Source organism: Homalodisca vitripennis, chromosome 4, assembly GCF_021130785.1.
Source record: "Homalodisca vitripennis isolate AUS2020 chromosome 4, UT_GWSS_2.1, whole genome shotgun sequence".
NCBI classification, from domain to species: domain Eukaryota; kingdom Metazoa; phylum Arthropoda; class Insecta; order Hemiptera; family Cicadellidae; genus Homalodisca; species Homalodisca vitripennis.
This window is the reverse complement of record NC_060210.1, coordinates 129,330,640-129,358,392: the sequence shown is the minus strand read 5'-3', so window position 1 is coordinate 129,358,392 and position 27,753 is coordinate 129,330,640. Positions and strand designations below refer to the sequence as shown.

The 27,753-nt window shown below is 33.1% G+C and overlaps 1 protein-coding gene across 4 annotated transcripts in view; it reads left to right on the top strand.

Annotated features, from left to right (window-relative positions):
* LOC124360156 overlaps positions 1–26,207 on the top strand; it is a 37,844-nt gene extending 11,637 nt beyond the window's left edge. For 2 of the 4 annotated variants that reach the window (XM_046813522.1, XM_046813523.1), the window contains exons 4-12: positions 236–552; positions 6,136–6,312; positions 6,419–6,564; positions 6,725–10,460; positions 16,921–17,101; positions 18,639–18,780; positions 19,622–19,762; positions 21,889–22,150; positions 24,147–26,207. In XM_046813522.1, the coding sequence (XP_046669478.1) occupies positions 236–552; positions 6,136–6,312; positions 6,419–6,564; positions 6,725–10,460; positions 16,921–17,101; positions 18,639–18,780; positions 19,622–19,762; positions 21,889–22,150; positions 24,147–24,267 (5,223 nt within the window). In that variant the 3' untranslated portion in view covers positions 24,268–26,207. Of the gene's footprint in view, positions 1–235; positions 553–6,135; positions 6,313–6,418; positions 6,565–6,724; positions 10,461–12,871; positions 13,527–16,920; positions 17,102–18,638; positions 18,781–19,621; positions 19,763–21,888; positions 22,151–24,146 lie in introns of those variants that run through there. The other 2 variants (XR_006922213.1, XM_046813524.1) reach the window with 2 other exon arrangements.
* Positions 26,208–27,753: the final 1,546 nt, after the last annotated feature.

The window sequence follows — 27,753 nt, the reverse complement described above, 5'->3', positions numbered from 1 at the left end:
AACAAGCGAATAATTTGTCAATGTCATGATGTTCAATTTGTAATGAATGTCACTACAGCATTTGTCCTATTTCAGGGTTAAAACTGTTTAGAACTTTTGAAACCCATTTTGATGGTATGTTGTAGATTATAGAGCCATATTTATAAACAGTCTTCTTTAATGTAATTTTCATGTCTAAAAATAAAATAAATCTAAAAGTGTAATGAGACATATACAATAGTTGATGTGTTTACAGAACTCTGAGACTGAGCAGCCAAGTATACATCCAGCCGTAAAGAAACTAATTGGCAAGAGACCTGCTGTCACTGATTCCACCCAACAGTACCTGAAGTCCACAGCATCAGAGTGGAAGAGGGAGACGAGGAAAAGGCACCAGAAAAAACACTCGACAACGTTTCTGAAACACAAGAGTAAAAATTCAGACAAGCCAGATGAAGAGACATCAGTCACCAACGAGAATGTTATTAGGCCTTGTTATATCCCACCTACAATCCCAGGAAACCCCCAAGAAAACTCAACTTTAAGAGGAAACACAAAGAAAATGCACATGAGGTTAGTGAATTTGATTTTATTTTCTGTATGATTTTCAATAGTAAATATATAAGGGACTTAGTTTGGATTATAAAATGACAAAAGATGTTTTCACAGACAAAAAATAACTGTGAAGCAAACTCCCAATCACTATTGTATATAAAAGGTACTTATGCAATACATATTCGTTTGTGTGGTTTATTTAACATATTTCAAAAAGTTTTTAGTTACAGTCCTTTAACACTATAGCAGCATTTGTTATAACACATTGTGGCCAATAGATTTGAAGCCATTTTGGAAACATTTTAATTTATACGTATGTTTTTAATCCAACCCTACAAGTGTTGTTTATATGCCTGTCCTGCATGAATAGTAGATTGTAAAATATAATAATAGATTATTTTATTATTAAAGATATGAACAGATAAATGAGAGATTTTATTTTTGTTAATACATATTTAAAGTAAGTGCAAAGGTAAAATAAAAATAATTATCTTTTCTTATTACTATAAATGTAAAAAAAACATTTGTTTACAAGGTAAACTTTTTTAAATTAATCTAAAGGTCAAAAACTTACATTGTAAAACAAAAGCATATATCTAATGATAGTATTTTAAAATGTCATAATATGTTAATGAAAAAATTACTACATAAGACAAATCATTAATTGCACTTTTATCATAAACATTTGTAATTTGCCTTTACTTACATTCCTGGTTTTCGAAAACCGAATGACAAATTGAATCTTATCCAGCAGGCTTATCAACTGTTTAAAAACATTTTAAACAGCCATAGCAAACACAAAACGTGACTAAACAACCGAAATGTCATCACTGTGGAGGTGATGCAACTGAAAAAACAAGGTTTGTGTCGGGCATGTGTGAATTACTGATTGTAACTTGCTGTGGTAACATTGCATTAAAATAGTACTTCTTTCTGGACAAGCCTAGTACCTAAACACAGAATACACAGCTGTGTTCAACAATTTACCTTTAGGCAACCAGAAAAGAAATTAAATTTTCTATAATATTTCTCCTCTATTCTTTACATATCTATAAAAAACTATAGCGAGTGCCTCAAGTTTTTGTATTTGTAGTGAATCAAAAATGTTCCAGTTATTAATCTGAGTGCTCTGATGATATTTGCTTTGTAGTCGTCTAACGATCTCTTTAGTTAATTGTAAATAAGATCATTTTCGTGAAAGTTGCTAAATGTTCTTATAATCAGTGGAAATTTCGTTTCTGTAGATTATTTTTAACGCATTGGTAAAAGTCACAATCAATTATAGCATTTTATCTGCATATGGTTAAAATTTCTCAGCTCACCTAGTATAAGTATGTAGCTCTGCGTAGAGCTGTAAACAATTATAATGTGATTGGTGAAGTTGAAGTCAAAGTTAAAGTCTAATTAAATCTTTGTATTACAATTTTCATAGATGGTTAACCCTTTTAGTGCCGCGACCTTGAACGCCTTCCTGGCTGTAAAGTGCCAGGCCAATCTGAGCAAAAATGTAAGTGTTTGGTTAAAAAATTATAAAAAATCCATTTTTTGTGATAGACTCATAGAATTTTGTTTGTTGTGTTCTGTGATAAATGTTGCATAACTGTGTTTGTTAGTTATTGTAAAAAAACTTGTCTAAATATTTATAATCTTAAAAAAAAATTAAAAATTAAAAAAAAAAATTTTTTTGACTTATGAGTCCAAAAATAATTGTAGAATTTTTATTGCCGCGACCTTGAACGCCTTCCTGGCTGTAAAGTGCCAGGCCAATCTGAGCAAAAATGTAAGTGTTTGGTTAAAAAATTATAAAAAATCCATTTTTGTGATAGACTCATAGAATTTTGTTTGTTGTGTTCTGTGATAAATGTTGCATAACTGTGTTTCTTAGTTATTGTAAAAAAAACTTGTCTAAATATTTATAATCTTAAAAAAAAATTAAAAATTAAAAAAAAATTTTTTTTGACTTTTGAGTCCAAAAATAACTGTAGAATTTTTATTGATTAAAACAATTAATACATTTGCAAAGTACACCTAAAACTGAACAAAATCAGTACATGATATATTATTTTCAAGCAACAAAAAATTTTTGGAAAACAAAAATACCTTGCAACGCGTACCAAACGCAAATCTAAGGTCTAATCAGGACAGTAATGCAAACCATTGTACCCACTATAAGAAACAGTAAAAACAATGTAATAGTATATACTAAATGCTTATTTGATTACCTACACCTATTTTGTAACCATAGTAATTATTGTAAATAATAAAATAATAATTATAAATAATAAAAGTATTGTTGTAACATACCTTATGTATAACTGTCAATCCAGCTTTAGTGAGTTCAAGATTCTTGAAAATTGCATATTATACATAATGTTGTTTACACTAAAAAACTATTTACACTATTTACAAAAAGCTAATTTCATTAATTTTTGGTCAGTGGAGGGTTCAGTGTCACTAGGACAGTAGTCCTTGTCCTCATCTGTGTCATCCACAGTAGTGTCTGACACATCCAAATCATAGCCTATAGGCCTAGCTAGGTTAGGTCGCCTATACCTCTTTCTTGGTAAGATATTGCAAATACCACTAGGACCTGCTGTAGGCCTAGGTGACATATCAATATCATCGTCTACATCTACATCTAGAGTGGGATTTTCAACCAAGATACTACTTTGTGCAGGCGTACCATCATACCTTACACTTTGTTCAGCAACCGACGTTTTCATTGTAGTTTCCAACTCCCCACCACTTCCAACTTCTTCTAAAAGGGCTCTCAATAAACCAGAGTCATCACAATTAACTTTATTTCGTTCCATTTTGAAATAAAAATAAACGAAACTAAGGTTCAAACTCACAGCACAAACAGAATGCAACGCCACTCAACGCAATGTAAACTAAGAACCAATTCGAATTCGCCTATGTATACAATGAATAGATCAATATTGAACATCAAACATCGATCGATCCGAATACTCGGTTATCTTAGGAAGACGTCTGCATCGATATTAGCAAGTTATTACAATATCAGAGTACTAAGATAAATCAAATACTAATCGTCACGCTCCATGACGACGGCATTTTTCGCACCGATACCCGTAGTCACGGAGCGTGACTCGCGGCACTAAAAGGGTTAATTAGCATCAAAAATTCAATGTTAAATTAAAAATGTAAATAATATGTTAAATTGAGCAGTCTTCATGTATAATATGGTAATGTGTGCCATGTAGATATTCTTCAAGCTTGTAGAATGGCCTGGTCACTAGCTATGTACCAACGTTAGGTTCTTACCTTTCTGACTCTATCTTGGTTGGCAAGAGGTATGGTGTAACTTCCTCCCATAAAGTGATAGATGGTGTGCTGGCAGGATGTAGATGTCAACATGTTGAATGTTGTACTGGTGTACATCTGTTTTCCTAAGAAATTCATTCCTATTAGTAAACATAATCACTTACTGGATGTAGAGGACCACAACAGTAAAAATGGGAAGATCCTTGAAGCCCTCACGACAGCTGACCCTGGGTCCTAGACCTTAAAGAGTTCTTATTACTTTCTTCTGGATCAGAAGAAGCCTCTGTAGGTTAGTGACTGTAGTGCCTCCCCATATAGCAATGCTGTACCTGTACTGAGACTCAAAAACTGCTTTGAAATGCTTCAAAAAGTTGTCTTTGAAATGCTTAAATCAGTGATTTGGTGGTGAATTCTTTTGATGAGGAAGAGGCTGGTGTTTATTTTATGCAAAGGTCGTGAACATTGAGTACACGAAAGAGTTTTGTCAATTGTCATACCAAGAAGTTTTGCCTTGGGTTGCATGTCAACTTCTGGGGAGGGCTGCTGCAATTTCATCTTGTATTCTAATGAATGGTAGTTGTTTGGTCTTATCAAATTAACTACTAGGTCGTTTGAGTGGCACTACTGGTATGCCATATTTAGTGCTGTATATGAGTCAATTGCTAGTTCTTCTGGAGTGTTCCCAGTGAGCATAAGAGTAGTATCGTCAGCATACATTAAAGTAGAATAGTTATTTAGAGGATGAAGCATGTCATTAGTAAATAAAATAAACAGAATAGGGTCCAAGATTGGTCCACGTGGGACTCCTCTGCTTACAGGTAACAATTTGGATCTGATTTTTCTATTTCTGAGTTTTCTATTTTTCCTTTATTGTGATCCAACCAATTGGATATGTTCTCACAAATAGTTTTTAAACCACCTGTAAACAGAGGCACTTATAAACGCAGGCTTGTTGTTCAAGGTAGTCCATCAGTCTCTTTAGTACAATCTTTTCCATTACTTTGGAAAAGAAGAGATTAATGAAATTAATCTATAGTTGCTAAGTGTCTTTTAGCAGTTACTATTATGCTTAGGATACACTTTTACAACTTTAAAGGCTGATGGAAAGACTTCCGATGATGCCCGATGGTGACATTTTTATGATACTAACCAGGGGGATTGTTAACTTAAGTGCAATGTTAGTAATTTAGATAATACTTCATTCAGCTCTGAAATGTATCAAATCATCAGAAAAACATTCCTATGTTTAAAAAATACAAATACCAAATGAAATATTTTGAAAATAATTGTTCTCAGGGTTGGTTAGATAGCTTTGTTTTTTCTGGGATGGAAGTTTTAGTCATGAGTTTTTGTTCACTATACAATATGATAGGTGTCTCACAATCAATAACATTGCTAGTGAAGTGGAAGTAGCCACGGTTGTGTATGTTACATTGTAACAAAGCATTTGGACATGCAAATGTCTGCAAGATGATAGCAGTGGAACAATCAGTTAAATTGTTAGTGAGGAAACAAGTCATACTAGAGTATATTATATTACAACAAAATTTGAACTTCTGTAAAGTATGCGCTAGATGTATTTCTCCAGTTATGAAAAATGAACAGCTAGAAACTTTGGAGAAGCCGCTGTATCAATTTTAACATTTTGAATTGGTAGGAGGAAATACTTTACAATGTTCTATTTCTTTCAAAAGAATCAGTATACATAGACTTGCAAATGGGAATTTTCAAGTAAAAAATATTCATATTTCTGTCTTTTATTCTTAATCATTTTAATTAATGTAGTAATTTAGATATTTTTCTAAATTGGGAATATTAACTGTTTATGGAATGTATATTCTTGAAACAGTAATGAAAGTCAGATCAAATGTTTATAAATTACCTTGATTAGGGTCAAGTCACGACTATTTTACTCGAAATAGGAACCAATTGGCAGTACATAAACACTCGGAATTTAATTATAAACAACCAAGCTCTGCAGGAATTAAGTTTATAAATAAAATTCCAAAAGACTTACTCAGTATAGAAAATAATTTATTGTTCAAAAACCACCTTAATAAATTTTTAACCAACAATGTTTTATATTCATTTGAAGAATTTATGGAAATATAAAAATATTTTAAATAAAATATAACTGATGCCGTTCTTTATATGTATAATTTTAAATTCAATTGTACAAATTATATGAATAAAGTTGTTTTGAATTTCAATTGAATTTGAAATGTCTTAGTCTTTATTGTTAGTGTTAATTAAATTTGAATTGCTCTTTAAATATAAATCTTTGAAGTGGTTGATTTTCCCTGTTGTTTGTTTTAGAGTTTTGGTTGGAAACTTAGCACAAAGACTGGACACAGTTGGTGAAGATGGAGCGACCCATAAGTGGATTGTCTATGTAAGGTCAGCTCCTGGCTCATTGGAGATCGAACAGCAAGTGGCTAGCGTGTGCTTTTATCTTCATCCTACTTATAAACCTCACAATATCGTGACAGCCCCGTAAGTGTCAACAGTAAATCTAATCTGTAATTGAAGCTTGTAAGTTGTGTTTTTACTACTTGTTTATTAGTAACTAGTAAAAATAATCAAAACATGATTGTTCCAGATATCCACCGTTTACTCTTAACCGCAGAGGATGGGGGGAATTCCCTCTAAGAGTTGAACTGAGTTTTAAGAACAACCTAAACAAGCCAGCTGATATCATTCATAATATTAATCTGAATGGAAGCATAAGCGGGCACCATACCAGAAGTAAGTTATCTCACTACAGTAAATCTCTTTATATACAGATTTTATCACTTGTTTGGACAGTGTTTATTGGAACATGCGATTAATTGTGTCATATAAATAATAAAAGGAACGAATTGTAATCAAGAATTGTAATCAAGCTTTCACGGTTGTGTTTTTTCAGGTTCAGAGACATATTTAGATCTCTGGCTCTATCCGAATGGTGAGGCAGGGCCTAGTCATTCCGTTACTTCACGCCTGATTTTAGACCAAGCAAGTGACTTGATGAAGGAAAACGTACCAGATTTCTCAACAGACTTGATATGTTTTAAATGTCAAGAATCAGGTTTACCAGTTGAGAACAGCCGATGCGCATGTGATGCCTCAAATTTATCTGTGTTTGACGATCAAGATTCTTCCTCGATTAATGAAAATTTTAGCGGTACTGATTTCATCCCTGACATGATCACTTCACTTCCTATGGATTGTGAGACGGATCCACACACCTATGTTTCAAGAAATTTGGAAACACCAGAGATGTCGTCAGTCAACTTTGGAATGGAACACTCAAGTCGTCGAATAACTAACTATGAAGTTTCTAGTCTATCAGACATTGTCAAAAATGTTATCGGCCCCAATAGCTGCCCAAATTTTCACGTAGATTTGTCAAAATTATCTCTACCATTTGATTTTGACAAAAATGCTTTTGAAAAAGGTTTTCTCGATGAAAGTACTGATCATGAACTTGACTTGATTAAAGTTACTGACTTCACATCTAATAACAGTAACGATGCTGTAAATTTTAGTTCAGATATAGATTTTAGTGAAATACTTGAAGACTTGGTACTAAAAGAAACAATCAAAGAAGAACCGGTTGTATTTGAAGGGAGTAACACTGGATTAAAATTGGAAAATTTAGGTACATCAACACTACATAATTGTAGTATCAAAATTGAAGATAACATATGCATGAGTAGTGATGTAAGCACTAACCATGTTACTTCAAATCACCATACACCACCAGAGATTCAAGGGGATAATGTTTGCAAAATTCCTGAAGAATTACTTCTTCCCGACTTTTTTGATTCAGAGTTTCCAAACTTAAACACTTTACATACCAATGATACAAATTTAATTGATTCAGAATTTAAATTTGCAGATGTACCTTGTTCAGATGAAACCAATTTTATTAACTCAGGATTTTACCCTTTAAATGCACAATCCACATGTATTGAAGATTGTACACTATCAAAAAATGACGCAAATTTCCTTGACACTGGGTTTGCTTCCCTTAACCCATATCAGTCATTTGATAATCATCCAAATGAGAGTGAAAGGAATTTCAAGATGACTGACTTGAGGAATTTGTCTCAGCCAAGTTGTTCACACTCAGATTCACAGAGTGAACAGACAAAAATAATCACTGAAGAAAATTTCAGAAAAGATACAACAATGGTAATCGAAGAAATACCAATACATGAGTTTATAGATAACATTGTTGAAGAAATTGTTGTTGATATCCCTAAAGAGGAGTTGTCTAATTCAGACAGTAGTCAACTAATACGACCAGACACTATTGGAAGTGAGAGAGATGCCTCTCCTGTTGAAGAATTACCGACGCAAACCCAAAATATTGAAGAAAATCAAATCCTTGCAGATGTACCATCATCAACAGCTCGTACTAATCAAGACAGTGAAAAAGTGATTTCAGAGAAAGGTTTGCCTCTATCTAGCCAGAAACCTGAATCTGTAGATGATAAAAATATTCATGAAATTGTTCAATGTAGTAAAAAGTTAAAATACGATGACAATTTGAGGCTTCCAAACATGCCAAAAGGAGGAGCTTCATTATTGGAGTCCTTAAAAACCAATGCTGTGAAAAAAAGAAAATTTAAAACTAGTACAAAATCATCTGTTATTTCTTGTCTACAGAATCGTGGCGACCTGCAAAATAATGTTTCTGGTTCAACAAGCTTATTGAAATCAAACATGAATAAAAATAGTATTCTCAAACAAAACTTAAATAACGAAAGCAAACAAGTTACGATTCCAACATTTCTTATTCAACAATCAACAATACAACCTACTAGCATAGCCAATGTCATGCCATCTATTCCCCAAAGTGGTCAGCAACTGACTATAAATCTCCCAAATTCTCAACCTTCAACCACGACAAACACTTCTGAGGCGAAGAAACCTGTTCCCGGTCTAAGATTTAAACCGATAAATAATCCTCGGAATTTTACCTTAAGGCCAGGTATGAAACAAATAAGGCTTGTTCGTATGCCAAATGGGGTTAATCAAATTACTCTTCCAACATCTTTTATTCAACAGTCAAGGCCAGTGATCTCAAATCCTAATGGAGTGATTAACAGAACTCAACTGCAAAATGCTCTACTTGTAGCCAGGTCACCCACCAGAATACAGAATGGACCTACTATTCAATCCGCCAATAACATGATGTTAGGGAATAAATCTACAACTCAAAATGCCGTCCAACAAGTACAAAACTGTGACAAGAAAGTTACACCTGTAACTCTTGTTAAGGGTCAAGTGAATAGTAGTGACATTCAAAGTATTTTGTTGAATCAGCAAGGGTTGCCGAAGAATAGTATACCTCTTCCAAAAATTGATTATAGAAACAGAAAATTAATAACTAAACCTATCATAAAACATGAAATCCTAAAACAAAAATCACAAAATGTTAAAAATTCACAAAATGTTGTACCCCAATCTATTAGAAAAAACAAAAACAAAAAAACTGATTTACTAGAGATGTGTATACAAAAATCAGAATTATCTGACATTTTAACTAATTTAGAAGACAACACATCAGAACCAGAACATTTTTCAGTATGTCAACTAACTTCCAGTTCAAATATTACCGAATCTATCTTAAAAAACACATCATCAGCTCATCAAATTAATTCAAGAAACGATTTGACATCTACAAGTATGAACGTATCTACAGTGAATGCTGCGCACTGGTTATCTGATAAGTATCAGATAACTAATGGGCAGCATTCATTGTTCAACCAGAAAATGATAAAATCGTTAAAAAATGCAACGAATTACCAGGGCTCCAATAATTCGCCAAACTTTAACACAAGGATGAGCAGTTGTTCAAAAATTACTCAAAATTCAAACAGCCTGCTTAAAAAAACACAAAAAATTGTTGTGAAGAATCTGGAAACCAGTTCACAAACCAAGATGGATTCTAAACAAGTCACTACAAATTCCCAAAATGTTAAGAAGACTGATGTCAAAAGTTCATGCACAAAAAAGAATAATTCAAGTATTACTTTGAAACTGGATCACAACAATACGCAAGTCACAACAAATGTAGTGAAGACGCAGAGTTCAAAAACACTTCTTTCTTCCCAAAAATATAACGTAAGGATTGATGGTAAGAATGTATACTTACAACCAATAAATAGTACAAGCAATGAGAATATAAAATGTACCATCGTTGAAAACTTTAATGAAAACATTCCCACTCAAGTATCACATGTTCCAAAATATGTATACATTCAAAAACAACCAAATACACCAACCAGTTCATTCCAAGAAGAAGCTATTACTCATGCACCGCACATTCAATCAACGGAAGCAGAAGGATCTTCAATTTCTTTAAATGTAGGAGCTCGAAGATTACAACCAGAGATATCATTAAATGAACTCATCGACATTACAAATTTTCCTAAAGTCAGTGTACCAATAAGGTCTACCAATGGATCTCCATCAGGCACTAATTATGAGTATGAAGATTCTCAGCTAGAAAACATATTGTCTTGTAACAACTTGCACAGTGATTTGGATGGTCCTAATTTAGATTTTGGAAGAAGAACTGTTTTAACGAACAGAGACCATATTGGATCTGAAAATGATCAAGAAGTACTGTACTACTTACAACAACATAGGTAAGAAAAATCTACTTAGACATATATTTCTCTCTCGTACATTTTATTACTGTGTACATTTTCCATGTAAGATTGTTGTAACTTTCGTGAGACAGACTAAAATAACTTACTTACTGTATCTTTAACCATACTTTAGGGGAGGGAGAGACTATCCTTTTCTAACATTTGCAACACAAACTGGAAAGGGAGAGCACACTTATTGTATTACTTGAGAAATTGATTGGTTTCAAATAATATATTTATACAGGCTATAAAAATTATGCCACTGTAGTTTTCAATCATAAGTTTGTTGAATTTAAAAAATCATGTTTATGTGGGATTTTTAAAATTTGTGTTTTTGTTATAATCATGCTATTTAAAAACAAATTATTGCTGAATTTAGATTTTTATAATTGAGTTGAGTGTAAGTTTCCCAAGTCAAAATTCAAAACCCTTTTCAATAAAGACTGAAGAAGTAAATGTTTTGTAAAATGTTATAGCATATTGTAGATTATCGATTTTTCTAAGTAACAAACCGATAGACTATTCTGTCAGCAAGTTGCGTTATTTGTTAAGCTACTATTGTGGTGCAGTTTAAATAGCAAAAAACTGCATAGTCACTATATTGGGTTGCAAAATATTGGTTATTATTTGTTCGGTTCAGCTTGTACAGGGATTTGTCGACAGCTGCCTATAGAGGGAGGTGTGTAGCTGTAACCGTAGCCTTGGCCATTGAGAACAGCTACATACCTCCTACCATATGTTGTCTTTCTTGTATGTTGCAATTACCAAGATGAGGGAATTGTATTTGGGGTTACCTTAAGGCATTGTAATAGCTGTGGTCACCTGTAAATTTTTTGTTAAATGTAAAAACTTCAATGTTTTATTTGATATTTGTTATTGTTTTATTGCCAGTTATTTGTTGTGTTAGTTGCTCTATTGTTGAGAACCTGACAGATTTTAAACAAACTTGAGTACAGTCATATGATATTTTTAAGCAAATCACCTACACATGTGATAAAGTTACTTTGTTAGATTATATGTTGCTAAGACTTGCATTACTTCCATTATGTCTGGTCATTTGATATTCCATTCTATCAGTTTGTTACATCTCAAGTATTTTAAATCTGGGCGTACCATGGCCTTGGACAGATGTCATGAATGAAATTGTGTTTTTCATCCAAGGGTGTGCACAGACATAAAAAATTAATTTTTTTTAACATCTTGTACATGTAATCTGGTTATAGAGCTCAGACTCATTAGACAAATAGACACATAAGGGAAGAAGAATAATTTTCATAATAGTTACTGTTATTTCTTATGCTAAAATTCAATAGATTGATGACTTCAGGAATCATTTAGAAAAAACCTCCACGTTTAACCTATTGCTTCTTGATTCAAGACTACTGGAAACTGTTTTCACTAGCCTACTTCTTAAATTTTTCAAAAATTCCCTCTCTAAGAGAAAGTACTCCCTACAAGAGAAAAAATAGATCTTGCACCTTACTCCACTCACCCACCTTGTTTCCGATTGTATAAGGCTCGCAAGTTACCTGGCATTATACATAGTATTAAATGGCCTGTCTATTGCTAGACTCTAGATAGATTTCTATTCTAACCAAGGGCGGATTCAGTACTAATTTTCTGGGGGAAGGATATCTTTAGTTTATCATTATCTCTATGAGTAAAGGAAAGAATTTAAATAATTATAACGAATTTACCCTTAGTTTAGTACATTATATTTTGTGGTTACAGTAATGAATTTAATTAAATGTCATCTTAACAATTCTTGGCACATCCCCTGGGTCTACTATTGGATCTAATTTTGTAAAAGCATTGAAATCACGTACTGTTTAATAAGCATCAAATAAAATAACAGTTAATATAAATTTTTATTACTAACACGTTGACCCACCTTACTGACCAGCAGTGAAGGTGTTGAATGTTTTGTACTTGTGATGGATGGTACCAAAGAATTTGTTCAAAGGATCAACACTCAAACAGTGTTTGTTCATAATAATTTTATAAGTGACGTTAGTTTGTAATACGTATTAAATTATGTGGTTAAAAGTTTTATTTATTATAATTATTTTTTATAATTGTGAATATTCACTGTTTTTTTTTTCCGTTTTGAAACAAGGTTTTAAATTTGAAGTCAAAATTTTACTGATAAACTAAAATAGTTTAACGTGGTAGTAATGTACTTTCAGACATTACATAGTCAATGGTACTATTTCTCTCTGACGAAAAATCTGTCTAAACGCATGAATCGTGAAAAATATTGTGAATTCTAAATATTTACATTCAATGTTTAGTTACCAGCTTACAGGAGTTTTCTCCTTGTATGAAAAATTGGCTGGCATGAATTCTAAATCATGTGTGAAGTGTATACGTTTAAAGCCCAGTTAATAGCAAGTTTAATTTTGTAACAGATAACACCGGTTCAGGAAGCCTATAAGCTGGAAGGAATGCGTGAAGGCGAGTGCACAATGACTCCCCGGTTGGTGGTAGCGTTATCCCTCTTCGGTCGATACTGCTTAATGCTTCCGTGTGGAAAGCGTTGGAAGTGCTTCAGGGATCAGTCGGATGAGTGCGGTCAGGTGTGTGACGATCTTAACCATGAGAGCAGCAACATCTCGGGCTGGTTCCATTGCGGGGTCACTGTGACTATCGTTGATTGGAGAGATTTTTCGCTAGCAGCCAGCCAGTCTACACACTGTCTTGGAGTATGCATAGACCCGTGAGCTGTGGAGTGTTATTCTCGGAGCTGCTACGTTTCGCTCTTCACCAGGATGAAGTCGTCTTCTTTCGTGGTTCGTGGACTTGTGCCCATCATCCATCACCGGATCTCCGCTTGGTCGCTGTCAATGTCCTCTAGGCTCTCCAGCATCTGTAGCGGCAACACCGCCTAGCTGTGTCGGCAACTACTCTCCACACTGGACTTTGGACAGGCACGTCTCACATAGCTTTCTCCACTCCAGACATCCAGTTTCCTGACCTGTGATCAAAGCCCTAACATCGGTGGCACTTAATACTGTTCAAATTTCCATATTTCTAAATTAAACGGAATTATTTAAGTTTGTATAAGTAGAACTTCCTTATTACAGTTCCTAATTACAGTTACATAATTAATTTCAATAAAAATTCACAAAAAGTATTTGCGCAGCCAGGACGCGAACCCAACTTTTGTGGATCAATATTTATTGAAATTAAACTAAGCTACTACTGTCCATACAAATTTCATGAATTTTACAAGTCATGTGACAGGTTATATTTGGTCTACTAATCACATGTTTTTTGCTTATTTAAAAAGACTTTGTTTATTTAACGTTGAGGACAATTTTTACAAGATTTAAAAAAAAAGTAGGTATATTATGACCTTTTCTAATATTCTCGGTAAACTTTATTAAGAGGAGTGTAGAGTTTGAGAACAGAAGCCAAAAGTATTGATTAATTTGTGTACAGGGTTCCTTGTTCTACTTCTAACAGAGGATTATTAATAGGTTTCTCAGCAAAACTTTGTTGCTCACTATTCAATTCTCTTGAGCTATTGAGAATCTGATCTTCTTTCTTGGTTGAATGCAATTGTTGTCCCACAGTAAGCAAAATTTGGTCAGTAGGGGTAGTTGTGCGAGGCTCATAAACTGTGGGGAGGGGGAAAAACGGGAGGCTTGACTGGCAGGACTCACCACACACGTTCAGTTCTGCCTCAAGCCAAAGTATCTAAAGGCCATGCTTAAATGGTTTCACAGTCTGTCATCCGGCCAGTCTGACTGTAGGAAACACCACGCATGGTTAGTTCTGCCTTCAGCTTCAGTCCGGACCTTGAGGCCAAATTGAACGTGTATGGGTGTCTAAATTTCCTAGTGTGCTCCTTACATAGAAACTAACACACTGGAGTATATGATCCAAGTATTGGCAGATGAAATTTATGAATGATTTAAGGTTTTCTTCATGGAAAATGTATTGACCACTTCCCTTCTTAGGGCATTTGGCAGTGCAATTTAACTGAGGGCTGTCTCCTCCTCAGGGTGATGTGCTATCATCTCATGCGGAACCTGGTTTGGATGACCTGCTAAGTTTATTTAACATTTTGCGCAAGGTTATTACAAAGACAGTATTGTCATTCTTGTGATTGGTGGCTTAACACCATGTCAAGTATTTAGTAATTGAGACTCTGGACCTGGCGGGAAACTGGTGCTTTAACGTATATCTGGCCAAGGCAGCTGTGCTACTCAAGCCAAACATTTCTGTTTTCTGGATCACACTTCTCTAAAACATTAATACACAATTAGTTTCAGTTTAACACCTTTTGATTGAAGGTGGCTCTCCACAATGAGACTGAAATATTTAAAGAATTTAATTGTGTACAAAATGTTTTAAGGCAGTGTGAATCGGAACACTGAAATTAATTAAGACACAGATCATGTAAGTCTAAGAACTAATTAAGGTTAAGCCTGAATCTGAAAGTTATTTTTGATAAAGAGCTCAGATGGGATGCACACACAGACAGGATTGTCAATAAGAGAAAACAATACACAGTGCAGTTTGTTAGGTAGGATTTGGGGACACAAGCTACGTCTTTTAGCTTTTAGCCTATATCTCTGTGATCAGACCTTTGTTAACATTTAGTATGCTGATATGGTGGCTCAAGATGGAGGTTAGCACAATCACTGCGGTGCACAGTGAGTGCACCAGGGCGTCTGTCACAGTCAACGTGTTAAACTACTGTACAATAACTGTCTAGTTATAATAAACGTAGTCAACACCTTCACTGTGGTATTATCCTGAGTGATCCTAAGACAGTAAGCGCACCAGGATGTCTGGCGCAGTCAAGGGCTGGCACCCTTAGGATGTTTATCTTAACATCACTGGACCCAAAAGCACTGACTTGAAATGTTGTTTTAACCTTGCGCCATAGGATATTGTAACTTGGGTTACCATCAGAGAGCAGAAAGGACATTGGTCTGTAGGTTTTGTAAAATTAATAAAGTTTTTGAAAACAAATTTTATTGGTCAGTACTTCACGTGTATAAATATTAAGGTTAGGTTCTCTCATTCACATTAACAAATTCTGTGTGGAATCTTTTTATTAAATAACATTTTGCACAGTTTTTTTTATAATTACAATCATAAAACAATTTCAACTAACTTTGATGCTTGTTAGAATAAAGTAAAGTGGGGAGATGGTTTTCCTTCAGAGGTTTTAACAATTCAGATTGCAATAATACCAAATTGTTTCAACTATAAAAAGTGTTCAGTTTAAAAAAATTGTTTTCAGTAGTACATATTTTATATAGGATTGTAGTACACCACCCTACGATGTGTCACTTAACAGGCTTTGCCTATGTAGTCTCCTACATTGCATGCAGGATTTAAATTTTATATCTCATTCTATTCTTGAGATGTTCTGCGGATAGTTATACACCCCTACAGAAAAGATTATTTACATCCCCCTGGCAGACACACAATTTTGTCAGTGTAGTAAGTGATAGGCTACATTGACGCTCAGTCAAATTTTGTTGTTGGACATGCGCCATCATAGAACCATTCACATTTATTTAGTAATGAAGTTTCATTTAAAATTTAAATTCTTTAGATATCTTGCCACATGATATCTTTGTGTTCATTAAGTTATATTTAATTTTGCAGTATTTAAATAATAAAAATTCATTTGAGGTAGAGAGGATTTGTCGACTTGTGTAGTGAAAACAAGAATGGATTGAAAATCAAATGTTGTACCGACTTTCAAGATTGACTTTCCACTCTATTATTATTTTTTTTATTATTTATTAATATTATTTATTATTTTATGAATAAAAGTCTACATACAAAGTCATAAAGAGATTATGTTTATATTGGGATAGTTAGGCTACATGTTTTGATTTGTCACATGTTAAAATATCATATGATTGGACTCAATTTGATTACGAATTTATTTTTTTTTTTTCTCATTACCATTACGGTTACCCATAAGACCAGTGTGAAAATAAGTGATAACGCTCAGTCAAACCATGTACTAAGATGCACCATTATCAAACCCAGTGTTACCTGTATAGAAATGAAGCTTCATGCAAAATTTCCAAGTATATATCGTTTTCGAGATATCGTGGGGACAGAAAGAAATTACGTTTTTCCAGCCGGTATAGTTTACAATAGCTCATAGTAGTAGACATTTATAATAAATACTTATAAAGTGTCAAATACTCTGGCACTGTACGCAGGGCCGTACTCAGCTTTAATGGGCCCCGGAAAAAATAATTCAGACAGGCTCCGTCATGGCCCACTACCGTGCAGTCCATTGACACGGTCCCTTCAAATAGACGTGTGGCGGGCCCCGGTACAATCGCCCGAAAAACCCGGTCTGAGTACGAGCCTGTCTGTACGTTACCCAACGGCAAGTTTTAATTGTTTTGATATACACTATTCTAGATTATCCATTGCTTTGTGAATACAAATGATAATTTGTGGTGTGTGTCAGATTGTTGGTGAACACTTGCCGGTTTATTGATATGGAGTCTGCAGTGAGGTGGTTGGTGCGAGGGTTGCCCCTGGTGCACCCGTGCACGAGACTGCTCTCCTATCGGGTAGTTAACCCGTACTGTGCTCCTACAGTGGGGACTTTCTGTGACTGGCCGTATGGTAAACGGGCAGCATGTCAGGTCCGTAAGTTATAGTTACTCTACATTAAACGTGTTCATGTGTTTTTCCAAATTTAGTAAAGAAAAAAACAGAACGCTTTAAATATCTTTATAAATTTGTATGTAAATATTACAGGGGGAGTAACTCGTTTAACTTTTACAGGTTAAAAATAGACATAGTGTCCCTAAATTACACTACATTACCAAATTTAGTATACTACTTAATCTAGTAACTCTTATACCAGTAAATTACTGAGCCCAAACTTTGTGGTACTCTTATTTAATAATAAATAGTCCCGACTCAGTTTAAAAAATAGGAAAATTTTGGGATATATTAAAAATTGTTTTCTCACTGGATTCATATGTACTCAATATCTTGAAAACCGTTTGAGATACAAAAACATTGTTAATTATACAATGTTATAAGCACATTCTATTTCACTTTTTTATCTCCGTTCATAAATAACGATGTGGTATTTTTACAAGCTTGAATGGCTGCCATAATAGAACAAAATGACATTCCAAGCTGGGCAACAAACTTAGTTAGGGGATATTTTTGTAAGATGAGTTTTTGTGTTAAAATTCCAGCTTGTTTGGGCTATTTCTGGACGGTTGTTGAAAACTCTTAATATATATATATATATATATAAACTTTAGAATGGTGTGTGGTTATGGACTCTAAAGGAGGCTATATTCGGTGCAGTTATGCAGACGGTTTTAGTAAGTGCCTACCATGACTACAATTGCTGAAGTACTTTACAAACACTCAGTTCATTCAATTGTTTCTGGTTTCTTCAGAAAAAATTCAATTGTAAATAATTGCAATTTTTTACAAAAATATCAGTTATTAGTTGCATATAACTGTAACTGTAACAGATATGGGCCAGATTGATCGATAGGTCTCGTCTACTGTGAAGGATGATTGTTGGACTGGGTATGGCTGCCTTAGTGTTGAAGGTTTCTGCAAGCCTAAATCCGATGGCCTACCGTCCATTGTAGCTTTTGCAGAAGCTGAAAGAGACAGTCTCCCCTTCTCCTATGGTAGCCTGACTTATATGGTGGATTTACCAAGAAATGTATCTTGGTATACAGCTACTCTGGACTTCCTACTCTTTTAGCTCCTTATTTATAGTTCTGCATAGTTACAATTCATCAGAGGAAAATATAGGTATAAGAGTCCCGGGATACATTTCACGCGAGAGATCTGTTATAGTTAATCCGTATTATAGAGTAAGTTATAGAATAATAAGATTCTCTGAGATTTTGAAATTTTTATTACAACTATCGTAAGCTTACATAACATGAAAATAACTGTAAGCTGTAACTGAGTGACATACTATCTATCGCACTCAGCTTGTTTTTTAGTAAGGTTTCATTTTTCACGCTTGTCTCTGGCTGTTTTGGAGACTTGACAAAGGACCGTTGGCTGTCCTACTGGTGCCCTTGGTCTGTGTGAGGGCGGTACAGTACAAGTCATTAACCAGCCTTGCACGTTATAACAATGCTGAGCAGATGGTCTCAAGATTGAAGTGTAATTTATATATTCTGGTGCTTTCAGTGGTTCAGAGCTAAGATTGTGACGAGAATCTTAACAGCCCTCAAGACGAGGGGTGTTCTGGCCAGTAAATCAAACTGGTCTACTTCAGCGGTATACAGATGGGCCAAACTACACGGTTATTCTCCAGCACCGCAGATTATCGGTAAGAGACTCAATATTAATGATTTCACCAGTTACAACAATATCAAGAATCAGTTTTTATTGAATGAAACAATTTCACAACTGTGCTGCAATCATCAATCAATATATTCTATTACAAAGAAATATAATCTTAAAAGTAAAAGTCTACAGAGAAAAAGTATAGTTTTGGTTTTTAGAAAAACTAATTAACAATAAAATTGAGCATAAATGAATTAATAGTCACAATTTTCAATAAGTTGTAACATTAAGTACAAATAAACAAATAGATAACAGTAGTACAACAATTTCACAATTCGCGATAAGCACCGGCACCGAAAACTCATCATCAATCGTCCCCAATCGAGACCAGATAAAATAGTAAATGTGCAAGATGTCAAACTTTTAGTATATGGAAATCTGTACTAAAAGAGTTAAATAGGTTTTGACCATTCACCTCTGATACCAAGCAATTCCAATTTCTTCACAATTATTATGTTATGGTTGAGGTAATCAAACACTTTTAAGTTGAGAATCAAGGTGGTAGTCAATTATTAGTAGGATGTTATGTAATACAGAATATTATCCCAAAACTACAAACCTTCAAAAATGTAAAACAGTGTTTTCTTTTTAAAATGTCAGCCTCTGGACTGGGATGTAATGAAAATGCTTAAAGAATTGTAGCATCTCCCATTTTATATAAAAACAAGACACTAGAAAGACAACTGCTTAGATTATGGGTTAATTTGTTACGCTGGGCCTATATTGAAATTTTTTTTTCCTCATTATATTCGGAATCGACTTATTGTTATACATAGCATTTCTATGGTTAGAATTAGATATTCTAACCTTTCCATTATTTTCAGGCCCTGACAAAAATGTTGCAAAGTATTTGCGGCAATTGAATAGAAAGTCAAGACATAGAGCTGTACTTAAGTGGATGGCATCTATGCATATTAACAAGAAAGTTACCAATGAAGAAATAGATGTTGTTAGTGAAAACCAAGGTAAGTGAACGTGTTTATTCATTTATTTGTTCATAAATAAATGTGTACGCCTCCCTTAATACTTTGAAGCCTAATGCAAAAGTGTCACACTCCTGTTTTCAATATCATTATTTTTTTAATTTCTATTAATTTTGTTCTTTATAATTTGTAAATAAAATTAATTTTATGAGTACCAATACACCAACATGGCATCATCTGATGGTGTTCTCAGGTTGTCATACCTGTTACAGATCTAATATTGATGATGTAACTATTAGTATGGAATGTATCATATTTTATATTATAGTAGTATAACTGATATATATATATATATATATATATATATATATATATATATATATATATATACAGTATTTAGTAAATAAATTGATTGAACTAAAAAAGTCTTTGGCTCCATGACATCAATACTAAAGTATTGATATTCAATTCATGCATATGGTCTCTGAGTTAGGTGTATTATTGGATAAACAAATATGCTGACATAGTAACCTTAGAACTTGATGGAAATCTGAGTCAGCTGATCAGAAAAACTCAATCATAGCACGTTAAACTCAAAGTCTGAAACAATAAAAAAATAAACATATTTGGTAACGAGTAAGATATAATATTAAATAGTATAAAGTTAGGCTACATAAATAAAGTTAAGTGTGTTAGGTAATAGCAATAGTTTGTAGGCTATTGTTATACAGTAAACCTTTGAATATCCAAAACTTCCTATATCCCAGTACATCTTCGGGAAACACTTCTATTTTAAAAAAGTTCAGAGATATAAAAGTTTATAGGTTAGCCAGTGCTTAGCAGTGCTTTTAACCCTGGAACTGGCGGTAATATTTTCCTCAGATTGCAGGCCATTTTTGAGTGTTCACTATTCATAGAACCCTGTATTTCTATATCTGTATGTACATCATTTAATGTAAATGTATGTTACTAAGCCTGATTTCAATTTAATGACAACACTGACCTAATTAGCACCATAAACTCGTGTTGGCACCGCTCTAAGTGATTTCATATTTTTTCATGCCATAAGCATGGTGTGGCAGGGAACTGATATGATATCATCATTACAGATCACACCAAAGGGACCTATTTCTAGAAAGGAAGGAGATAATGTTATGGAAGCATTGCTAATTCGAATCCCTCATCTACCACATCAATAAGACATTTTTTGAATCTGCTTTCTGCCATACTCCTATCTGAATCTGGACTCTGACCAGGATAATTAAGTTTGAGGTATACAAGCTCCCTATTAATTAGCATGGTTGGAGTCTCAATGAGATAGAACAGTGTAACGAGGGTAGATTATTCGCTTTCATTGAGATACCTATTTACCAATAGCTGTAAACACCACATGGTGATCCAGACACAAATCTCTATTATATTCTCCCATAGGCCCGGATCGGTGATTATTTGGGAACACTCCTCTAGCCAGCTTTGATTAATAATCCCTAATTAATATTTGCGCATAATTAGTACCCCCCCCCCCCCCAATGATCAAAACATAAAACTACCCTCAATACCAGACGTATTGCCCGTAGTCCCCGTTCCCCACAATCCCCCGTCTAATCTGCTTACCCCACTATAATTTATTGGGACCAAATGTAGAAACAAATTATATATCGGGATATCAAATTAAAGTTATATCTAAACTCACGGATACTCGTCCAGTCTTTGGCGTCGATCATCATGGACGTCTCCTCACTCCCTCACCACAAGTCCCTTCTCGCCCAAACCTGTTCACCGAGAAACGGCTTGATTGTTGCCCGTCTCGATCCTCTGTCAAAGGTCAGCTGACTACATTCTACACACTGACCAATCTGATCACTACACACTGACCAATCTGATCACATTGGTGGTCACATGCCACAACAGTTAATATTTTCATTTCAAAAGTTTTAAAACTTTTCACGACATAAACAATATTCATGAAAGTTTAATAGTGCAAAAGAATTGTGGCAGATTTACAGAAGTGAACTCAATTTTTGGTTGGGTTCGTTGGCCCTATTTAAATTTCGTAGCTATCCCTATTTCTCTAAACAATAGTTACTCCTCGAAGGAATAATGAATCGCCCACAGGTACATGTAAGAGTGAGAAGTAGGCCAGGCTCATTTGGCATTGTTTGTTATAGACCAAGCCTCTACAAAGACAGCCAAGGAGGATGGCTCAGAGGTTGTAGACTCTGAAGGTGTGACAATTTGTGGGCAGCCTTGGGTGCGTCAGATGGCTGGCTACGTCAAGCATCTTACTAGAGAGATAGGCGGGAGATTGGGGTTGGAACCTCTACAGCCAGATGGACCCCACCTGCCAGTGGCATCAACACTGCTGGCTCACACTGCGGCTTGCTTCATTGAAGATTTGCTGCGGCGGTCTCTGGCTGTATCATTTGCTAGGTAAGCGTCTCAGGTGGTTTGTTCATTTTTTGTCTCGAGTGATCTGTCCTCTCAACCAAGCATCAGGTGGAGTACTGATATCTAGAGTCTTCCACATGCCAGTCATCGTCTTGACAGAATTTATTACAGATTTTTGTTACATTTTCTTCTATACCCCAGATTCCAAACTTGTCATCTTTCAAACTTTGTACGTGAACATGATAGCTATTGTAATTTCTAATGATTCAAACAAAATATAGGTATAGTTCTTACATATATGGCTTTGATTTTATAAGTTCTTCAACCAGCGTCACAAATAAAAAAATGTAAGAATTTGGCTCACATGCATTTGGATTCACATGATTTTTTTGTATAATTTTTATATCTGCTATTTCACAACAGACATAAGGTTAAATATTATAAAAATGTCAGATTTCTAATACAAGGTTTCAAGGTCACCATTCAAATTTCTATATAAAAGATTATATCTATGGTATTAAAGCATCGTAGGTAGAGAAACATGAAAAGGGTTTTATAATTTTCATATCATTAAGGCCAATATTTGTTTGTACAAGATTGTTATATTGTGTAAGATTTCCAGATTGTCACTGTACAGAATTTTAATAATTTATTGTACAAAGTTTTAATAATATATGATAATACAAGTGAATGTTTATGAACATTATTTCTAACTCATTGCTATCAAACTTGGCATGATTGAATGAAATTCTGAAATCTATAATTAAAAGTTACAGTAAGACATTATTGATTACAGCCCTGAGACCTGTTGCTAAGACATTTGACATATCGGTGTTGTTTTTACATAATATTATCTAGTTTCTGAAACGAAAGTCCTTTATTTCAGCACTAATCGAAAATGTGGTTTCACAAAGTAACATACTGGGATTCCACTTGCCTAGATGTAATATGTTTCAAATTTTACTGCTACGCATGATTCATAGGGGAAAATTCTTCCACATACTTACAGATTTCGTATGAAATTGTGCAACTTTTGTATATTTTGTATTTACTTCCATACATTCATAATGATCCTAAAATAATGTTGGGAAGAAAAATTCCTACATAAAAACTTGTGTAAACAATTTTTAAAATTTATATTTTATTTAACATAATTCTAATCTAGATTTCAGGAGGAAAAAACTTGTATAATAACAATGTACAACTAGAGCAAATCTTGTACATGTCGCAATTTTAAAATAAAGCTTCCAAGGTGCTGAAAGTTGAGTAAGCATTATGAACACATTGCACAGATCCCGAGTTAAACAGTTTTCTCAATTATTTTACAATACTAGATTATTGTTTTTTTTTTTTTAAATCACAAATGAAACATTTTACATTCATAAAACATTTTAATGTAGAAAATCGGGTTGCGAAACCTCTATATTTGGTGGAATCATTTTTTATGCTTAAAATTTTAATTAAGAACTTTTGGAAAAATATTTTAATTTTTTAGCTTAAGTGTATAATTATGAGAAAAAAATGTTAGAAAGAATCTGGCTTTACACATATGTTGGCCAAACATAGTAATTGAACAGTGACTTTCCTAACGTTTAAAAACCCCCAAATTGTTTTTATAGATTTAAAATTCCTCTCTCAATTGTATTACCTTATGGTATTAAACCATTTATTTTAAAGAAATGAAGTGATTGCGTTGATATGTGTTTGCAAAGATATCGATTATTTGCAAATTTCAGGGTTAAAAATGTATAAATCTGAGATATTTGGATGAATGACTATTCATTCTTCCATCTGAGCCTTGTCATTGTGATCTAAATAATTATGACTATAGTGTTGTTAATTGTTGTTGTAACTTCTACAATGGATTGTCATTTGAAATTGTCTGTTTTTAAAAACATAAAAAGAGTTTAAGTAAGGCATATTTCTCTCTTCATTAATTATTCTTTCATAATGATTAAAGGATAAAATAGGACTTTCATATTGTTTGTATTTATAATAAAAAGGATATTATAATAAAATAATGTTGTGTAATGTGCAGACATGGAGTGACTGTGGCACCCGGAGACGTCAGCAAAGCCATTCTACAGAAGCCAGAGTTCGATTTTATTGCTGATCAAGAATTTGATGTCAGCGCATTAGAAAAGTACGGAGAAATATAAAACACTTAACCAATAGATAGATATACAAGCTATCAAATTATACAATTAAGCGTGTAAAGTTTATTACTAATATATTGCAATTACAATTTTCTTAGTAATAAAACTAAGAAACATTTAAATGACTACGGAAGGTGGCGTAGGAAAATCAATGCTTAGCCAGGAAGATATAACTGATTTTTCTGTTAAAATAGATTTTGTTTAAATAAATAGATTTTCCTGTTTATTATCGACTTACATGTTAAAAATAGTTTCAAATTAAAAATACTCGTAAGTCTGTAAAAAGAGCACCTGTTCCACAATTTAATTATAATCCCTTCCTAGCCAAGCATTGATTTTTAGTTAACTACAGAAGAATAGGATATTTCTCTTTTTCATATTCTTTGCCTTGAAGATTTACACATTTTAAAAAAATAGAAGAAAAGTTTTGTCACTACACAAGTTGTAAAAATTGTATATTATATACATTAGTTTGTCGATACATATAAGTATACACATATAAACACTCAAAGGATGTAAAAGTAGACAAACCATGTGCTAAATCTTTTTGACACTTCTTTATATGATTGTTTTCTAAATTAAAACGAACACCCTGCAAGTATTATATACAGGGACGTTTAAACCTCTGATCAAAGGTAGACCCAATCACTCATAACGATTAAAACAGTAGATAGTTGTATTGCAGTGTCTAACACAAGGTGAGTTAATTTCTATCACAATGTTAAAGGGTGCAGAAGCTAATAAAATATCATATAAAGAGAGTCAAAAAAGTATCAGATATGTAATAATTTGTTTTGAACACGTAGCCACCAAAGATTAGAGTAACAGGTACATTTAGTAACTACATTACATTTTAGATGTTCAAGTATTAATGTTAAAAATAATAATAGACTTTGTCATTATTGTAAAACCTGTTATTACGAAGATAACTCTTCCGTATAAACTCAATAATGAAAATCCACATGCATGTTGCTATAATAACAGGTATATTACATTTTTACCTCAAGACATTGAGAGTGATAAATTGTCTCAGCCTGAGGAATTTTAAGAAAAGATTATTACCTAAACTTTATTTTTCAACATAACCTCCACATATTTTTTACATCTTGGGTTGGTTCTTTACATTGTTCAAAATATTCAAATATTACTCAAAAGTATTGGGGTTTCATTTCCTTTTCACTAGGAACCAGTTTTGAAGGCAAAGTGGTTAAGCTGAGTCCCTCTTGAGCTCTGGCTTAATACAACCTGATTATAAATTTATAAAATTGCTTAATAAATTGCTGATTTTGTCCATTTTTTAAGTAAAGAATATAATGCTTACTTCAATAGTAATATAACGTAGTCAGTATCGGTATTGCCTTTATGGTAAAAAGCCTGTTAATGATATTCCATATAAATACAATAATATACCATAGTGATACTGTATATAAATACAAGATTTATATGTAGGAAACAGTAGCACCAACAAAAGTTGAGGAATATCATTAACAGGGTTTTTACCATAAGGCAATATCAATACTGACTACACTATTACTTGACACTACTATTGAAGTAAGCATAATGCCATTAACAGGGTTTTTACCGCAAGGCATACCATAAGGTATAACAGCTGTTATATTAACAGTACAAGTTATATTTTTGTACTAATAATTACACTTTAGTACAAACATCTTCTGTTTCAATTATTGTAAATACGCTTCTATTATTTCTAGAGGCTGTTAAGCTATATTTTTATATTGATAATTTATGTACAGTAAGTTTTAAATGACCATAATATATAGGAAAACATAATTCATATGCTTCCAGATGGCTGTTTTTAGCTGTAAGGTATTTTGTTAAAAATGTAATTACTTTTATAATTATGAATGTTATTAAATATACAATGCTAAATATAATGTTATCTCAAATCTGTGATTTCATGTTAAATAAACGAAAAACTCTCATTTCATGACTTTTCATTATTTACTCATTCATCGTTTTTATTATTTCTGTCGTCACCCACAGTATATTAAATTAACTGGTTACTCATTTGGTGAATCAGATTTGATCTAGGATTAGTGTATGTCTTTTTATCTGAGATATATGCTTAACTCTAGAACTGGCAGTTGAAATTCCTATAATGGTCACTATTTTGATAGTTGTTTCATTATTGAAGTAAAATATACAATTTTTTAATATGAAACAAGGAACATTTATGTGCAGTTGGATTAATAGGCGTAGGTCTAGATGTAACGATTTTTATATCACAATTTAGCCTACAGACCTGTGAATGTCACTAAATTATGGTACAATATATTAATCGCAAATAAACCATTGTTCACAGTATAGTTTATACATACAAGCTTAGAATTCACAAATAAAAGTTTAGAATAAACAGTGAGTTATGCCGGTGATCAATATTGTGGCTATAGTCGTCTCAAAATTATAAAGCTTGATCATGAAATAAACACTTATAATTTACTTATTTCTTGAATATATACCACTTGATGACAAATTTCACAAGGAACTAACAGGTTTGATACTAACACAACTCTAATAATATTAAGATAAACAACAAAATACTAGTGGTTAATGAAACTAGTTCTCTAACATACTGAAATGTCACAAACAAAGGTTGTGGCCCAGTTCTTCACAACATATATCAACAAACAGATGTTTCAATCAGATGATCTTGTTGATAAAGAAACACTGAACGCAGTAATGTAGCTAATCCCACGAAATTTCCCTCAGCAAAAATATATGGAAAAATGTATATTTATGCGTGTTCTCTCGAAGTGCAATGGCAAAACAACATTTCTATCGCAACTTTATAATTTCGGTGCATATTTATTATGCATTATTATTCAATAAACTATATTTCACATTCTGTAAAACATCCCAATTAATTTGGTATAATATTTGCCTTGTCTTAAGTTTAATTTTTTAGTAAAAGTTTGATTAACCCATTGGCCCCTTATCACGGAACGGTTCCGTGACAGCTAGTCTGGGCTCAAAATTTATATCACGGAACCGTTCCGTGACAAGTACAGCGCCATCTAAATAATTTGTTTTAACTCCTTTTTCAACCAAATGTTAGTATAAATTAGACTACTATTCTTGTAACACATAAGAAAAACTGCAATACTACAGTTAATTGAAATTTAAATGAATAATAAGTTACTATAAGAATATTAGTGTACTACAAGAGAACAAAAATCAATATTCTTGGAATTTTCAATATTTAGAAAAAACATTTATTCTGACAAACTATGCATATATATATATATATATATATATATATATATACACATATTCTAGTATTGCTAGGTAGAGGAATACATTTCAAATAAAATAAAAGCAACAATGTGGTATTTTATTTTACATTATTTGAGTAAAAAAACATTTTAAAATTTAAAAATTCCAAAACTTTTTTAGTTTGTACAGCATTATTATTTTTAAATTATGACCAAATATATCACTATCTATTTATTATTAAAGCCCATTTCATGT